The 17,363-nt window shown below is 38.7% G+C and overlaps 2 protein-coding genes across 15 annotated transcripts in view; one reads left to right on the top strand and one right to left on the bottom strand.

Moving 5' to 3' along the window:
* The window catches only part of PPHLN1 (periphilin 1), a 62,038-nt gene extending 61,108 nt beyond the window's left edge, over window positions 1–930 (bottom strand). For all 11 annotated transcript variants that reach the window (XM_077783479.2, XM_077783480.2, XM_085569448.1 and 8 more), the window contains exon 1: window positions 862–930. The gene's annotated coding sequence lies outside the window, so the exon portion shown is untranslated. The remainder of the gene's footprint in view (window positions 1–861) is intronic.
* A 94-nt stretch (window positions 931–1,024) lies between these two features.
* Window positions 1,025–11,736, top strand: ZCRB1 (zinc finger CCHC-type and RNA binding motif containing 1). Of its 4 annotated transcripts, none has more exons than XM_085569456.1 (8): window positions 1,025–1,608; window positions 6,072–6,110; window positions 6,318–6,346; window positions 8,404–8,515; window positions 8,598–8,705; window positions 9,448–9,557; window positions 9,660–9,735; window positions 11,102–11,736. In XM_085569456.1, the coding sequence occupies exons 4-8, from the start codon at window positions 8,414–8,416 to the stop codon at window positions 11,225–11,227; spliced, it is 522 nt and encodes a 173-aa protein (XP_085425582.1). In that variant the 5' UTR covers window positions 1,025–1,608; window positions 6,072–6,110; window positions 6,318–6,346; window positions 8,404–8,413; the 3' UTR covers window positions 11,228–11,736. The 4 variants fall into 4 exon arrangements, with proteins under 4 accessions (XP_085425582.1, XP_021400974.3, XP_077639603.2 ...); XM_021545299.4 differs by having other exon boundaries at window positions 6,072–6,159; XM_077783477.2 differs by having other exon boundaries at window positions 1,025–1,612.
* Window positions 11,737–17,363: the final 5,627 nt, after the last annotated feature.

Genomic DNA, 17,363 nt, shown 5'->3' with positions numbered 1-17,363 from the left:
CGGGTTTCCACCTCTTTTTGTTATTTCTGACTGTCTTTGTTCCCTTGAAGTCACAGATAAAGAATTTATATAGACTATTCCTGAAAACCCTAATGGAGGAGAAAGAACCTATTTAAGGAGTATGAGTGAGAATAAAGAACCATGAAGAGTGCACTTGAGATGCTTAAATACTAGTAAGGACTTCGACATACCCTCTTGTTAAACTAATCACACAGATTTCTTCTGAAAGACTCATTAGGAAATGAGCTGACACTCTCATGTCTTATTTATCTCTCTAGAAACAATAAGAATACTGATCTTGCACCAACACACCCATCACACACATCAGTGAAAGTGTTTACAACAGGACTTACGTAGCCTCCAAACACTCATTACGAATCACTGTTTAAAATAATTCTCAGATTTATGTACAAGGAGGACGAACCTTCCCTTCAAAACAAATACACAAATTAAACCGAGAACCGAAGTTTTCTATCCCATACGTGTTTTACAGAGGTTTAAATGATAAGGCTTACAGGTGCTAAGCAGCAGCTGCCTGCCCGAGGAGGCTGTCCCGCCACGGAGCTCAGCCACCCCGCGGGCAGTCCGGCTCCCGCCGCCCCGGGCTGCCCCGCGCGGGGAGGGACGAGCTCCCCCGGCCATTCCTCGAGGGAGCCGCTTCCCAGGACGGCCGCTCCGCGACCCCCGAGCACGTGTTCGCAGAGGGGGCAGGAAGGCGCTCCCGGGGCGCCCCGCAAGAAGCCGAGCGCGTCCCACCGCAGCCGCCGCCGCGGGGCAGAGCATCGGCTCCGGCCCCGCTGGTCCCGCGGAGGAACACGGCCAGCTCCCGGCCCGGCCCCGCTCCCGGCCCCGCTCGCCCACCTGCACCGCTTCCCGCTCCCGCGGCAGCTCCGCGGCGGCCCCGCGCGTCCGCCGCCGCTTCCGGCGCTCCCGAGCCGTCGGCGGAAACCGCCGCCCGCCGCCGCGGAGCTGCCGCCCATTGGCCGCGGCCGCGCCGGGAGCTGCGCGTCGGCGGAAGCGCGACGGGCCGGGGCGGCGGAGGGGCCGTGCGATCGGGCCGTCCCGTCCGCCGGAGCGCACCATGGGCCCCCGCGGGCTGAGCCCGCCCTGACGGGACGCCGGGCGGGGACAGCGGCTGTCGCGAACGCTCGTCGCAGCTCGCTCGCCTCGGGCCCTTGCGGAATAGGAAGGCGCGAAACAAGCGGCCGGTCGGGGCCGCGCTGTGCTGGTGTGGCCAAAGGCGTTAACGCGGCCTGTGGAAGTTGCTGAGCAGTCTGCGGTTCTGTTGCTTTAATGTCCCTCTGCTCGCACTGAACTCAAACAGATTGCGTGTCGCGTGGTTTGAGGAGGAAGGGCCGGCACGAAGTGATTTACCCAGATCTGCCCCTCCTGGGTGAAGCTCTGGGCGAGACCAGATGCGGTTGAACCAAGGAGCTCTTCTCCCATCTTGGCTGTGCTGAGAATCCCTTTGAAAACACTTTTATGGGCTTTCCCTTTGTAGTGTGGGGGAAATGGTAGGATAGAAATTATGAACATCTGAGGGCCCTGAGTCTCTCCGCGTGGAGGGGAAAGAAGACAGCCCAGGCCTCCGGAGCACTCCTTACTTCTGTAGGTATTGTACATTTGTTGTGCTGTATCATCTTCATTCACAATTTAGTCTCAGCGAATGCTGATTGGTGCTGGGGATGAAAATGGAATCATATCATTATATCTGTCTGGGACAGATATAATCTACTGATTTTGGCCAAGGTCAATGTGACACCTATACGTAATCTGGAAAAGGAACATGTATAAGTTATATGTGTCTGATAGATAGTCTGGATGGATGGTCTGGTTGCCCAGTCTTACTATCCCTAAGCTTTTGTAGTTAGATCAGTACAGTTTTGATTCAAACCATGGATCCTTTTTATGTTCCTCTTTGACTTGAGCAAATTGTACTATTGTACGATTTCTTTGCTGATAGTGCTAACCTTATTTACCAATTCTTGCTCCTGTTTAATATTTGCTTGGTACTATTTAAGGGAGTGTGAGATAAAACAGATTATTCTCTTACAGCTTGCTCCATGCCCCTTGTGCAGGGCAGAATTGTAGCAAGTCGTTGATACCGTTCTCAGGGAGCAGACGCTTGTTTATTACCCTAATCAAAGCTCCTGCCACAATTAATGGTTTCTTGATTTGGGTCTAAACTCCGCTGACACTATTAAATCAGGAAGAAAATACGTGTTTTAAGGATTGAGATAGAAAAACTCTTAATTGACTTGAGTGGGAGTGTCTTGAGAAACTTGTTCACAAATCATTTGTACATACTTCAGTTGATTAAATCATAGATCTGACATTGCTGCAATGCACTTAAAAACAAACATACAAGTTTGTGCTTTTAAGTTGAAATACCAAAGTTAAGTAATGAAAGTATAAGTAAATTTAGGCTCCACTTGATTCAGAGGCATCTGAACTGTTTTGGTGGTGTCCTCATGTCCCCTGTCCTCTGGGATAGAGTAGAAAAGCCAATTACTGAAATTAATAATTGTCTTTCTGTGATACCCCCCAATACTAATGACAGATGCTGCATTAAGAATATTGGATCAAACCAAAACATATTCACATACCTGTTCTATTTTTCAGGAGACTTAATCATTGCTGACAGATGGCTCTTGTTAAAAAAAAGGCTTCTTTTAGTTCAAGTTGTTAGAAAAGACAAAAAAGATTGAATTCAAGAAGTCATTGTAATGAGGCATAACTCTATTGTCAAAATTAATATGTGAAAGGGATAAATTAAAAAGGCATTAATGTTACAGAGAGGCCATTATATTAATGGGAATTGTTGTGCAATTCTGTGGAGGTATTGTAAAGGCTTTTAGCCAATGTTTTAAAGTTAAGTAATGAAGGTAATACCTTGAAGATCAAGAAAGTCCCAGAAAAGCATCCAGGATAAAATAGAAATGTTTTGATTTGTTGAAAAGCTCTAGCAAGATAAAGGCTTGAAGCCAGGCTGTACCTGACTTTCAGTTGAGTCTCCAGCAGTAAGAAAGTGAGATGTCATTTTTTGGTTCATTTGGAGGTTTTTGTGAGGGAAGATGTGGCAAGCACATTTCTCTCCCTCTCAGGATTTTTCATAGAGGTGCACAGAGAGAAATGAAAGAGAAAACAATTTCTATTTCTGCTCCTTGTTTTTCCTATGTGGAATGTGTTTGGAGAATTGTTTACCTGGAGTGACTGCTTAATTGGATTCTGGTGAGGATTGTTTGAGCCTTATGGCCAATCCAATCCACCTGGGGCTGGACTCAAGCGAGAAGGTCAGGAGTTGGGTGAGAGAGTCAAAGAAAGTAGTATGTAGTTTTAGTATCCTCCTTTTATATAGTATATTAGTGTATTTTAATTCAGCCTTATGAATTGAGTTAGACATTGTCATTTCTTCCCATTGGGTTCGCCTGCATTTACAATAGGAAGAAGATTATTTTTTTCTTTGTCAGCTGAGCAGAGAGACTGGTAATCGTGGAGAAAGAATGTGATCAAAATCTTACATTGGACAGTTCTATGAAGTTAGAAAATTCCTGAAGTAGTAGGACTCTCAACCTTGTAATGATGAGTCTCCAGATGACATATCTTGTCTGGAGACTTAGCTTAATGCTAGAACTGGCATTTTTTACTCCTCCAACTAGAAAACATCGTTGTAATAAATGATGATAACCATAGAGTTGCTGTACTCCCTCTTGTATTAAAGTTGTGTCTGTATAGTGAGTCAGACATTAAAAATAAGTAGTACTTACACAACAGTCCTAAACAATTCAAATTGCTAAGAATATTTGGGCAGTTGGAGCAGCAAAACTGTTCAGCCCAAAGTTGTCCAGGGGAGTAGAAACAACATTCAACCTCAGCTGTCTGGCAGCCAGTGCTGTCAGGGTGTAACTCTTTCAGCTTCTGAAAAAAGCAGTGTGCAGCTGAAAATTGTGGTTCTGTAGGCTGCTTTCATTAATAACTTCCTAACAACTGAGCTGGTAGGCCAGTAGTAATCTCTGCTTGATGTCTCACCTTCTCTGTGGAGGTTTGCGCTGTGGCACTGTGGAAGATGCTGACTGCTCTCCCGTCATGCTGTTCTCCCTGGTGCCTGCCCATTAAAATGGGGGCTGCTTTGGCCTGCTGTTGCAAGGTGCTCCAGCTTCTCTTGCCTTTTAGGCAGAGGGAAATTGTTGTAGTCAGATACTTGAGGATCACTTCCAGTGTTTTCTTGTCCACTGCTACAATATATTAGCACTGGCAATATAGCATAGTGCAGTGTTGAGATTGTTCTTCCTGAATCCTTCTATCCACTGTACATCTGGATAACTGCACGTCAGGCCATCCATTCACATGGCATGTTGCCAAGTCAGTCTGGTTAGGCTTGTCAAGGATACTAATGCCAAGCAGAAAGGAATTTGGGATAATGAACCCAGTCTGCCTAACACCAGATGCAATGTGTGGCCTTTATTGCAAATTTATTCTGTTTTCATTTGCTTAACCTTTGTGTTGCCATTTTTGCTCATGCCAAAAAACAGTCTCTGAACATGAAAAACCTCAAAATTGAATCACTTGGAAACTGTCACTCAAATGAATTGTGATACAGTAAGCGTGTCAGGAAAGAGAAGCAAAGCACTTGGACAATCAGTGTCTGCTGGGAATATCAGGCCTTCAGATAACTAAATCATGAAATGCCAGAAAGTATCAGCCAGATTAGAGTGTGATATTAGTTACTTTTATGGGCACTTGGCCAAGCAATCTGTTCAGACTGGCTACCCAAGAAGTCCTCTAAGAAACTGTAATATGGCAGATGCTGATTTTAATACTTTAGGGTTTAATACTTTAGGTTTTAATACTTTAGGGTTTTTATCTCTTCATCAGCTTTTGTCTGCATTTTTAAAATGAGGCGGTCTTGCTGAAGAAGTGGCTTGATCCTCAGTTGAGAATTGGCTAGAGGTGCCAGGAAGCACTAATAAGGCTGTAGGAAAATGGACAAGGAGGTAGAAATTGGACTGTGTAGGGGAGTGGGTTTGCTGTACTATTTGGTATGGCCTTTCATAAGGGGTATGTTTTGATCTTAAATTTTACTCACTTAGCTCCTGGTCTCAACATGGCTACAGAATGGATCAAAGAGAATGTTTTGCACAGACTTTACACCACTAAAAATCTTGGGAAATGTCCAAATGTGAAGAAAAACATTAGCTTGCCATTTTCCAGTTAGTTTGGTTACTCTTCACCTAGTATTAGATGATATGTATGTGGTTATAACAGTATTTTGAATTGATTGTTTCCAGACATACTCAGTTTCAAGAGCATAGAAAAGATTGGAAATTAAAATGGAAAGATTGGAAATTTTCCTGCTTCCTACCGGGAGAAATCTGCCTAGTCAGAGGGAGGAAGGGGAGTGCTTCTACAGAGATGCTGCTTTATGGTCAGCTCTGGACACATGCAGTTCTAGAGTGCAGAAACTTGAGCAATAGTTAAGAGAGGAAATGAAAGCATGCCACTTTAGCATCAAGCTACATTGACTTAAAAATGTATTTATCTCCCTCCCCACAATAATTAGGACTCTGCTTTAGGGAAATTTTTTTCCCCCCTTAACCAATTGTATTTTATTGTATGTTGAATGCATCTGTACTAATACTTGCATCAAGAATCAGATAATGCTGGTACTGGCATAGAGGTCAGTAATTTGACACATTGTCCATAATGTTTAATAAATGGACATGGCTTATTTCTTTTGGCCCTCAACCTTTCTAATTACACAGATCACCAGGGAACTATTGTAAGTACACTAACTTGCCAGTTTTTTCTTGACTTCAAATCAACTCACATAGAACAAAAATATGTTTGGATCCAGGAGAGAAGGAAGGAATGTATGTCTTCTGTAGTCCATAAAGGCAAACACTAATTTTTGTGTACAATGATGCAAGGGAAATGAAAACTATGCTGTCCTGCAACTTTATCATGGATGTCTGGGCTAGGTTTGAAATAAAATTGAAAGTCTTGAAACAATTTTTAAAATTGATTTATTTGTTCAATACAGTTTAACTCTTCTCTCTTTTTCCTTTCATCAGAAAAATGAGTGGTGGGCTGGCACCAAGCAAAAGCACAGTGTATGTGTCCAATTTACCCTTTGCTTTGACTAACAATGATCTGTACAGGGTAAGTTTTAAGAGATGCATTGTTTAGATTAAACTTGTTGACTAAACAATTTTGACTGTAAAATCAATACTGATATATAAGTTTGTCATGGTAAGTTTATTGTTAGTGAAATGCAATTGTCTGTTGTTAAATCTTTTTGATTTTCTTTTATATTTCAGATATTTTCAAAGTATGGGAAAGTTGTCAAGTAAGTGACCTGATACGGCCTTCTATTTTTGTACCTCTCATTTTAAATATTTTATGTCTTTCCTTCACTTGAAAGTCTTGAGCTTTTTGTAATTAAAGTATGAATGTGGAACTGTACTGAAGCTCTGTTCATTTTTAATAAAGTATAATTCTAATTTAAGAACTGAAAGTTCTTGCAGTTACATACATAATACAAGAATATTTGTGTTTGGGACAGGTTTTGCTAACCATTTCTTAAGATCAAGTAAAATGTTGTTGCATACCATCAGTCCTTTCTCTGAAATAGTTGAAACAGTGTTCTAGTATTATTCTATACCACTAGTATTATTCTAGTATATAGAGGGGCTGGTTATTGTGACTGTTTAGTATTTTACCTAAAGCTAGATGTAAGGCTGCATTAATGGCTTTCAGTATTTGGGGTATTCATGAACAATATATGTGAATATCAGCCTCTGTGTTCAAATGATTGAAAGAAATGCCACAGTAAGAAACTGACTAGTTTGTTTAATTTTTTTTTAATTGGTCAGAATAAGGAGACTCAAGTCTTCAGTTTTTAATCCTAAACCAGCAAGTATGTTGTCTAATTTCTAGTAGCTGTTGCAATAACTTATGAGATACAGAGTTTCAAAGTTTATGCAGTCTCAGAAGTGTGTTTCAGGTGACAAATAGCAGGAAAAGTAAATATATCCTGACTATTATGACTTCAACTGAGTTTGTTCATTAAGAAATCAGACTTTCTATGGCTCCGATAAGTTCCTGACTTTTTAAAGATTTGTCACACTTGATTCTTTCTGTTCTTGTATTACTAACTGGTATGTTCAATATCCTGATTAGAAGCCTTACAGTCATACCAGGCTTGTGTTGGAATTCTTCAGAGTAGCTTGGCAGAAAAAAATAATAGCATTGTTTAAAATCAGTTTTATTAACGTTTGAACTTAATGCATGCAGTTGTACCTATCCTGCCCAAGAGACTTTGGTAGTAAAACTGTAAAATTCAACCTTTTTGTGCATATATTTGGGGAAATTTGAGCTTTGTTTACTGTGCTTGTATTTCATAAACGTTTTACCATGTAGGTAAAAAGTTACTTATGCATGTTGTATGGTGGGCCTTTTGTATTGAAGTTTGGGGTTTGGTTTTTTTGGTTACTTCTTAGAATTTTGGCTTCTGCTGCAGCTGAACCTTGTTCTGCCTGTAGTGGACATAGGGAGGAGTGTATTCCCTACTTTTTTACCTGTACTTTGATTTTTATGTACATGGAGCCTGACATTCTGGTTCTTACTGTTGTGGTTTTGTTAGGTTTTTTTCAGGAGATACATAGTGAATACAACTGACATTGAGATGGAAAGAATTGAGACTGTGTGGGTTCCAGCCATACATACACCCTAGCCTTGTCTTGTAAATTATTATCTTCAGGGTTTTTTTTACTGTTTCTAGATTTTCATTAACTTCTCAATGTGCTATTGAAGCTGTTGATTTCAATATTAGACTGAAGATTTAACTTTGTATGTCATGTGAAATAACACATGCATCCATGGTCTTTGGATTTCATTTGGAAATATTTGTAGAACAGTGCTGCATATAGTAAGTTTCCTATTGTGAACCTGTTTAGCTGATTAGTCCTACACAAACATAAAAATGACTTCTTAGTTTGGAGGCAGTTCACACTGTGATTTTCATCAATAATAGCAATGGTAAGATTACTCAAGAATTTTCCTTTCACCTCCAGCATATGTAGTTCCCTCCAGTTACATTGCTTGTAAATCTAAAGATTATGTTCTGTGTTCATCAAGTCATCCAAGGGAATTAAGGGTGATACTGGTCCCTGAAAGACCCCACATGCTTTTTTAAAATCATCTCCACTCTACCTCTATATACACAGCCAGGTTAGCTATTCCTTTGAATTTCTGTTTAATGAGTATGTTTATTGTTAAATATACTTCAACTCTTTCACTGTGTAACAAAGGGAAGATCCCACTGAGATCTTTAAGGAAAAAAATATCTCTGAAGTAATTTTAGTGTAGTTCACTAAAATAAATAATGTGGTTATATGTTTCCAGAGTTACCATTATGAAAGATAAAGACACCAGAAAGAGCAAAGGAGTTGCCTTTATTTTGTTTTTGGATAAAGAATCTGCACAAAACTGTTCTCGAGCACTTAATAACAAACAGGTAAGTTGTGGAAAGTTTTTATGGCAGGAGGATTGGGCTTTCACTCCCAAATCATTTACATTTTCTTTCCAATTTTCTGTAGTTGTTTGGAAGAGTAATAAAAGCAAGTATTGCCATTGATAATGGAAGAGCAGCAGAATTCATTCGCAGGCGGAACTACTTTGATAAGTCTAAGTGTTACGAATGTGGGGTGAGTAAAACCAAAAATGTAGAGAAATGGACAAAGGTTGTGGGTTGAGATAAGAACAACTTAATTGAAATAATACTAAATAGTAGTAGTAATAGTAGATGGTAATGAAAGTAACAAAGAGAAATAAAACCCAAGAAAGATAAGTGATGTACATGAAAACTTCTAATGACAACTTCCTACTCTTTGCTTCAAAGTATCTGCTTTTGCTATAGCTTTGGAAGTTCATGATTTAGTTGGCAATAAAATAAATACAGGAAACAACTCTTTTATATAGAAATGAGTTTTAAGTTTTAATTAAGTCCTAACTTTTCCTGAACAGAGTAATGTAGGACCATGATATTCGGATAGTATTTAATGTCCAATACAAACTTGATTTATATTCATAACACTTCTTACAGCAAAAATGTCACCTTACTCCTGTGTCTTAAATTGTTAATTCTGAGGCTTCTATCTTGTTTTGAATATAAACCATGTGTAGTGTTTTCAGTTATTGCGACAGACAAAAAAATTTACTGTTCTTGTAGCTTGTTCTCAGTTTGCAGTTAAGCATGCATATCACCACTAATCTCTTCATTTCCATGGTGAGCCTAGAGAAGAGTTTGTCTTCTATGTGCTAATTCAGCATTCCATTTATCTTACTAATTGTTCCCATATTTTCCCCCCATGAGCTTCCCTCATGATATGTTTTAACATATATTTGTTTGTCATGGCTTCTGTTAAACAATATTTCTTTCTCTCCAAGGAAGCAGGACACTTAAGTTATGCTTGTCCTAAAAATATGCTAGGGGAGCGGGAACCACCAAAAAAAAAGGAAAAGAAGAAGAGAAAGAAAATAGTGGAGCCAGAAGAAATGTATGTATATTGAGTTACATGTTACTACTTTTTTTAGGAAGCTTTTTCATACTAAACACCTAAATATCTTTTTTTTTTTCTCTCTCTCCTTGCACAATGAAGTGAGGAGGAAGAAGAAAGTGAAGAGGAAGGAGAAGACCCTGCTCTAGATAGCCTCAGCCAAGCCATAGCTTTTCAGGTACATAATTGAAGCATGGCATACTTATTTTTATTTTTTAAATTCAACTCCCTTATTTAGCTGCTTTTCAGAAGCTCTGATATACATGCATAGGTCTGTCTGCTCTATAGCACTGAGTGGGCTCTGGTTTGGTAGCAGTAATTGGTAACCATAGTTGGCTTCTTTACATTGCAGGCATGTTTAGTGGAATTTTGTTTGGGTTTCTTGCTCTTTAACTATTGCTGTATTTGTGTGTTGCAGCCTTTTCTTTCCTTCAAGCTCCTTTGGTATTTGCTTGTGTCATCTCAACTGTGATACTCTGTTAGGTTTTTGCCCACAAACCCCTCTTTACTTTGTTGTCTGAGAAGACAAAAAACCAGTCAAGTATAAGCAACCAGAAACATCCTCTGTCCTCACTGGAATGTCCTTGAACATTCATTACTGGCAGACTTCCTTTGCCTAGTACAGACCATCACATTCTCTCATAGACCTCATCTCCCAAAACATACTTAATGCATATTTTTTTATGTAGTTAGCTTATCTAACAGCTGTATTACTGTCTTTATTACTTCTTTATCTCTACACCCTTTTGCTTCATGAAACAGAACAAGCCTGACCTGATAGTCAAATTTCTTGACTCTCTAGTCAACATTGTTGCCTGTGTGCCTGTCCCCCCCAAAAAAACCCTCAAGAGTTAATAACTTTGTTCTGAATGTGACTGTAACTGAGTGCAGGACCTTTACATGATGTAGTCCAAAAAAAGTGATTCACATTTTCATAATATTCCTCACTTTCCCCAAAAACTCCACAATTGGAAATAAAACCTATGAAGCCAGGAAACATTCTCATTTCTATTGATGCCTCACTATCACCATCCAAAGATTTTTAACCGGAAAAAATAGGAAGCTTCTATTTAAACTATTAGTTGAATAACCTTCAGTAATAATCCCCAAATGCACTCATTATGTGAATGAATGACTGCAAAGGACAATGGATAGAAGACTTGTTAGCAGAGCAAAGCTGATTCAATAACATCAGTTCAAAACATGAGGCATTTTTTGCTTTAGATCTCAGCTAAAGAGATCTGCTTAGATTTTTTGCTTTAGATCTCTCTATATTTTTGGAAGTTTGCCATGGGCAAAATTGCTCTTTCTGAAAATACAGGATGGTCCAGGCAGCTACTGTGGTGTAGAAGACAGCTTATATGTGAGAACTACTTTCAGAAATGTTTCCTAGTGCTTTGATCACACAGTTTATCTGGAAATAAACCCTTGTAATTCTTAAACTTATTTAATAATTCAGTGTGTATTAAGAATTAGCATTGTTATTTGTAGTGCTCCTTAATTTTTCTTAATCCCAGCTAATACTTCTCTTTTCTTCATTATAGCAAGCCAAAATTGAGGAAGAACAGCAAAGATGGACTGCAGGGGAATCTTCAATTTCAGATGATTCAAAACGTCCACGGATTAAGAAAAGTACTTATTTCAGTGATGAGGAAGAACTTAGTGACTGAAATAATTCTGTTTAAATGCATATATAAGATATATATAGTGTAAATTTTGTAAAGTGATCTGTAATACAGGTTTGTTTTGTGTTGAAGACACTGAAGATCATGGGGTTTTTTTATTCTGTCCCCTGACTCTCCCATCTTTTCATATCTGTGTCTCAAAACCTTGCCTTTCAAGGCAGCTTTTTAAGAAACTGATGTAATTATACACTTAAATCCAGAAAAGCATCTGAAAATGTGTCTTGCAGTTAATATCTAGACCCAAGTCCTAGCAGTGAAGTGTTTCATGAGAGAGGTTCCCAAGGCTTTTTTCCTAAGAGGAGTTCCTCTTAGGATGACTGTTAATGCCACTGATGCTTTATGTATTGGTCTATTTGGAAGCAGTGCTTTAGTAGTACTTCAGTAGATTATGAAACTTGCATTAGTTCCTCTGCATAGGGTTTAATTTCAGCTTTATGTCTGAAAATGTCTTTTTACTCTTCATGCAGTACTATAATAAATTATTGTCACATCAACACTATTTCTCCTGATTGCAGTTTGAGTGCCTAACAGTAATTAGGGTTATTGACAGAGTTTTAAATACACTTGAATCTAACCTGCATCACAGCCATCTGAACCTGCTGGCAAAATCCAAAAGACATAGTTTCCTACATGCCTCAAAAACAGCTTTCATGTGTACTTGGGACCATCATGGTCTCTTAGCAAAGTGTGTTGCCATGTATTTTGCACATAAAGTTTTTCAGACTTTCTATTTCCTTAGATCTCTCTAGGGTTCTAGGCATACTGTCCTGTAGCTGTGATCGTTCCCAAAACCACAGACACATGGTACCCATTTTATATTGGTGTGTAGTCTAAACTCTTCACTTTTAGGAAGCACATTATAAAATACATTCACAATTTCACACTTGGAAATAAGAGATGAGCTGTCCTCTTTCTATTTTCAGTTCTTCCTGTTAGCTCATCAGACTTGATTTTTTTCCAAATATAGAAAATGCAAATCCAAATATACCATTATGTATTCTTAATTAATACCAATTTACATTCAAATATGTAACTGGGTGCAAAGCAAAGAAACATGCACACACACCCTCTAAGCTAATATAAAGTAGTGACATTCAGAACATCATCCTGGTGCCTTCCATTGCTCCTTAAACACAAGTAATACAGGTTTTTTCTGAGCAAGCTCCTCAAGTCAGCAGAATAGGAAGAAGCATTGGGCTCTAGATACAGGAAGATCTTGGACTCAGTAATCCAAGGAATGTTTTTAAGACTGATTTTGACTTTTTGCTGAAAGTACCATATATTTAATCTGAAGCTTCCTTCACTGAATTTCAGGAAGATCTCTTAATACTGAATAGCTGAGAGCTAAACTGCCAGGCATATTGTTAATAAATGAAAAATCATTCTACATCATGTATGTGTGCAATAATGAAGCTTGAGGAGTTCTAAACTCTACTAAGGAAGCAAATAATGCTGCCAGCATGCTTTTCTTTAGATGTTAGGTTAGGGCTCAATGGCAGTCCAAAAAAAAAAAAAAAAAATATTATGCCACTATGTAAAATCAGACTTGGTCTTCTTCTCAAATACCATATTCAATGCTGGTTTTAAAAAAAGATAGAAAACTAGAATTTGACAGAGGACCAGTTTGACTTACTCCATTACTTTGGTTTAGAAATAATTGATAGCTTGTAAGAATTAAGATTTCAGTGACGTGATTAGACAGCAAACTTCCACCTTTTATTTCATTACACCATGTAATGTAGTAGTGGAACTCACTGCCATGAGATTTTTTCAGGGTCATGGGGTCGAAAGGAATTGACTTACATGTGGAACACGATATTTTAAAATTTAAAGTCTCTGCTCAGAAATATCCTCAAATAAAAAACAAAACTGGTGTTGTTCTGACCTAATACAGTACTTTTTCCAGAGTTCCAGTAGCTGAAGCACATCGATGTAGCTTTCTAGTCTGCTGCTTCTGCCTCACTGCTTTCCCCATAGGGTTTGTTTTTGTCCGCATGAAGCAGTAGCTCAGTCCAGAGTATTACAACTGACCCAGGGTTGTTCCTCCATGCTCTTTTGTTCCAAGCATAAAGTCACTTGAGGTAGGTGGCACTAGAAATAAACATAAAAATGAACGTGCTTCTATGCAGAATTGGCATTTGCAATTTTTTACTTCAAATCATCTTCCCTTAACAATTTTCTTAATTCTTATCTTCAGTTGATCAGCATTGTGTATAGTTTCTGTATTAGAAGAATGCACCTAATGCCTAAAAGAATCTAAAGGGACTTTCAGGAATAGGATTTTTACACTTGCTTCCTGAATAATTTTTAAGTTTCAGTTCTTTGTTGGCAAGATAACAAAGCATTTCTAGGTGAGAAATTCAGAACACTAGCATTAGGTTACTGTTACATTAGCATAAATATCTGTTCTTCCTTGAATACAAAGTTGTTTTCTAGAGCACCCCCAATGCAGCCGGCTCATTGTGGGGAAAAAAAATAAGGCCAAAATTTGTCAATAACATCTCTTTATGACATGGAGGGGTTTACTCCTGTTCATGCCCACCCTCCCCTACTCTAATCAGTAGGGCTTCAGATTTCCACCTGAATCCCATCAGTGCTGAGGAGCAAGAGAGAGTGTTAACGAGGCTCCTAATTTAGATCAGGCTAAGAGGGTGCAATTAGTGTGCAAAGCTCAAGCAACAAGTGGTGCTTTTGTCAGTTTGATATCCTAAAGCAGGAACTGGTGTTAGTGGCTCTGGGCCACACAGGTAAGACTATGTAGCTTTGTTATCAAAGAGGGAAGACTAGAAAATGCCTTGTAGAACACCTTCCTGTTATTGTTAAAAAAAGCACAGACTTTTCTTCTGAGAGGTTCATGTTCAAGCTGTTTGGGGTTATTTTTAATACTTTGAGGCCCTGCCTTAGAATTGCAAGCTGAATTCTGGTTTGAAAGTACGAATAATATGGGTCTGATTGTAGAGAAATTTACAGTAAGTGGGAGACATTTTTTTTAATAACATCAAAAACTTGTATCTTTCTATAAATACCTGCTTATTAGATTTTTGTCTTTTGTATTTTTAAAACAGCTTGAAAATTGTCCAATATGTTCTGGGTCATAGGACCTCCCATCCATTGAAATGGCTAATACAGTAGTGTTTACAAAATCACTAGGAGATGCCTTTTATCTGTTCTTGGGGAAGGAGGGATATGGAAGTGGGATAAGGATGATTAGCTTAATTGATTATAAATGGTATTACTCATACTGTGCCTGTGCAGCACTTGTTAAAACCACTGCAGCTATGAGACACAGGAGTAATTTTAGTCCATGTTTAGTAGGCTCCCACTATGTGTTTGGCACATTCGGGTTACTACTCTCAGCAGAGCAATAGAAAGGACTGTAAATATAAAGAGCTATATGTACCTAAATAGGTGATCTCTGGAAGAAATTGTAAATACTTTTATCTTTGGCTTCTGAGTCACTGTGTTTTCTGTGACAGCCCCTCTTTAATCTGCAGAGATGACTGACTAGCATGGGAAGGTGAGCTGTGCAGGCCGTTTAAAAGTTTAAAATATCATGGCTTGCATCTAGCTTTTCTAATCAATTTAATAAGTACTACTATGAGTGTTTCTATTCTGTTTTGCATGTGCAGTGTCAATATGATGACATATTCCATCACTCTTCTGCTACTGCTCTTCTACAAAAATATTTCAAATAATATTCTTTCAAATGTACCATCTTAAAATAGCTGGTGTTAGATAGCTGATTGCTTCTTTTTAGTATAGATTACAAAACCATTTTTAGGTGTCCTTGAAATGCTCATCCTCAGCAGCTTTGTTTATCTGACAGATCTTAACAGGGTGACAGTTTTTTCCTGTAGCTGTAGAAGGCAATTTAAAAATATTACTACACTGTTCCTTCTTTACAGGAAAAGGTGTAAAGTGGAGGATTTAATCACTTTTAATGTAGATGACCTTATTTCTTGTGTCTATGCTGGTATCTGTAAAACATATCCTAGCAGGAAGAAGCTGAGGAAATCATACATGTAAAGAAAGCAATATTTTTTAAGTTGAAGAATTGTACAGGTTTGAGAAATGACATTCCATCACTGTCAGGCTAACCCTGACCCTGCTGTGCATTCAGACAGACAAAATGTGTGCTTATACCTGTATTTAATGGATGTGACAGGTAATGCAGCAAGTAAAGAGTTGCAGAAATTGTGGCAGTAGAATGTGATAAAAGCATGTGAAACATTTAGCCAACCCACTTAGAGAATGTGTGTCACAGTGGCTTGAAGAAATACCACAGTTACTAATATGAGAAGTTTCCTGTCTGATGAATAGGAGGCTCCAGAGAATCAAAAGCAACTCTGAGGTTTTAAGTTCATGAAAGGCAATGGCTGTAAGCCTACATCAAGATAAGCTGATCCATGAAAATTCAGTTTTATCAATATCCAGTTAAAGAGAATTAGAAGGCATCCAAATTTAGATACTGCATCAAGCTCAGAGCTGTGCAGCAGAAACTGTCACTTAGTTGCAGGAGTAAAGATGCATTGTTTTAATTGCTTATGTGGAGGCAGAGGATGAAGATGTGTTCTGTTCAAAGAACAGCTGTGGCTATGAAAGAAGGAGGGTCCCAAAATAGAACCAAAAGGCTCTGTGGTATACTGTGAAGTTCCAAGGCACTAGGTAGTATTTTTAGAGTGAGATAGAACTGTTTGTACCATGTCTGCTTAATTGAAGAATCAGTGTTTTATATCTCAAAATTATGAGCCTTTTGGTTGTACAAGTTTGTACTGATGTTCAAATGCTCAAGAAAGGAAAAGAAACTAAAGGAGGATACAGTTCTACAAAAGCCCTCACTTCAGATGTATTTGATGTGTGAATTTGATTAGGTGGCAAAGAGCCATCTGCCCACAAAGCCTAGAGCCATAAAGTGCATATAAAATGAAACGACTGAGCAGCATATGGCAGTTAGGAAAGATGAGAACATGCAGTACTTGGATGCACTGCTTTTGAGTTCATGAACCATGTATCTGGAATGAATAATTGTAGTCCTTGAAATCATGTTCTTTCCAAGAAAGTTTTTGAAAATTTGTCAGCTAGGTTTATTTTCATTTGCTGCAGCATAACATTTTAAAGAGTTTTTTTACTGTGGGAGGCTTTCACAGGAAAAGCTTAACTGAGGAAACTTGGTTAATTAAAATCTGGGGTTCTGTAGCAAGGGTGGATTCTATGCGAGTCCCAAGCCTGTGGCATCCCAGGGAATGCAGGGCCCCAGGGCCTTATTCATGTTCATATCTAATTTAGCTGAAGCTGCTGGAAAATGTCCAGAATTCTCTTCATTCTCTGCAAAATTTAGGTCAAGGCCATGGTGAAGTACTTGAGTTCAGGACCAAGTAACCCTTGAAAAACTTTCACCTTCTTTTACTCTTGTGTTATTTGGGTTAGGATGGTGGATTTTGTACTGTATTGCACACCTTTGAAATGGCAAACTGGCTGACAGGAATGTACTTGGCTCTCTTGATCTGAATGTGGTAGGAGCACTGCACACAGATTACTTTGCACCTTTAATAAAGGGGCAAGGAGTAATTATTTTAACAGCATTGTCTGGATGCAATTTCACTGCTTCCAGGGGATGGGAGCCAGTGGAGAAGGAAAGAAGGCAAGCAGGGAAAAGGATGAGTAAGTCCAATATCCATCCAGAATAAGTGTCTATTAGTTATGCTAAACATTTTCAGGTTTCCTTCTACATATTCTCCTATTCACTGTACTTTAGATCAGAGTTTATGTGGATTAAATTTATGTACTTGTCTGAAGTACGTAGATGTAATATGTCTAACTGCACAGACTTCATTTCAGTCACATAGAAGTATAAAATGGATTATATTAATGCAAATTAGGTTCACTACATCTTCATGTTTTCTTCATGCTTTAACTGGCTTTTCCTGTGGCACAATGATACCTGTCAGAAGAACTATTTTTTGTAAACTTTCTACATAGATAGATTCTAACATGGGAGAATTGAATGTAGACAGCACGGTGGATTTGTGGAAATTAAGATAATCTATTCTGGGTAGGAAAGGAAGGAGAGATTCACATGTGACAAGAAAAAAAAATATGAAAAATGGCAGGTGAGACTGAG

This window comes from Lonchura striata, chromosome 1A, assembly GCF_050655825.1.
Source record: "Lonchura striata isolate lonStrDom1 chromosome 1A, ASM5065582v1, whole genome shotgun sequence".
In the NCBI taxonomy this organism is placed as follows: Eukaryota; Metazoa; Chordata; class Aves; order Passeriformes; family Estrildidae; genus Lonchura; species Lonchura striata.
Note: the sequence above shows the minus strand (reverse complement) of the source record. Positions and strands in the feature narration are given on the sequence as shown.

What these genes read in the sequence shown, in the direction of transcription:
- ZCRB1 (XM_021545299.4), top strand. Translation starts at nt 6,076, where the DNA reads ATGAGTGGTGGGCTGGCACCAAGCAAAAGCACAGTGTATGTGTCCAAT. An exon ending in CTAAGTGTTACGAATGTGGG is followed by an intron (nt 8,706 to 9,447) that starts GTGAGTAAAACC and finishes TTTCTCTCCAAG; the next exon opens with GAAGCAGGACACTTAAGTTA. An exon ending in ATAGTGGAGCCAGAAGAAAT is followed by an intron (nt 9,558 to 9,659) that starts GTATGTATATTG and finishes TGCACAATGAAG; the next exon opens with TGAGGAGGAAGAAGAAAGTG.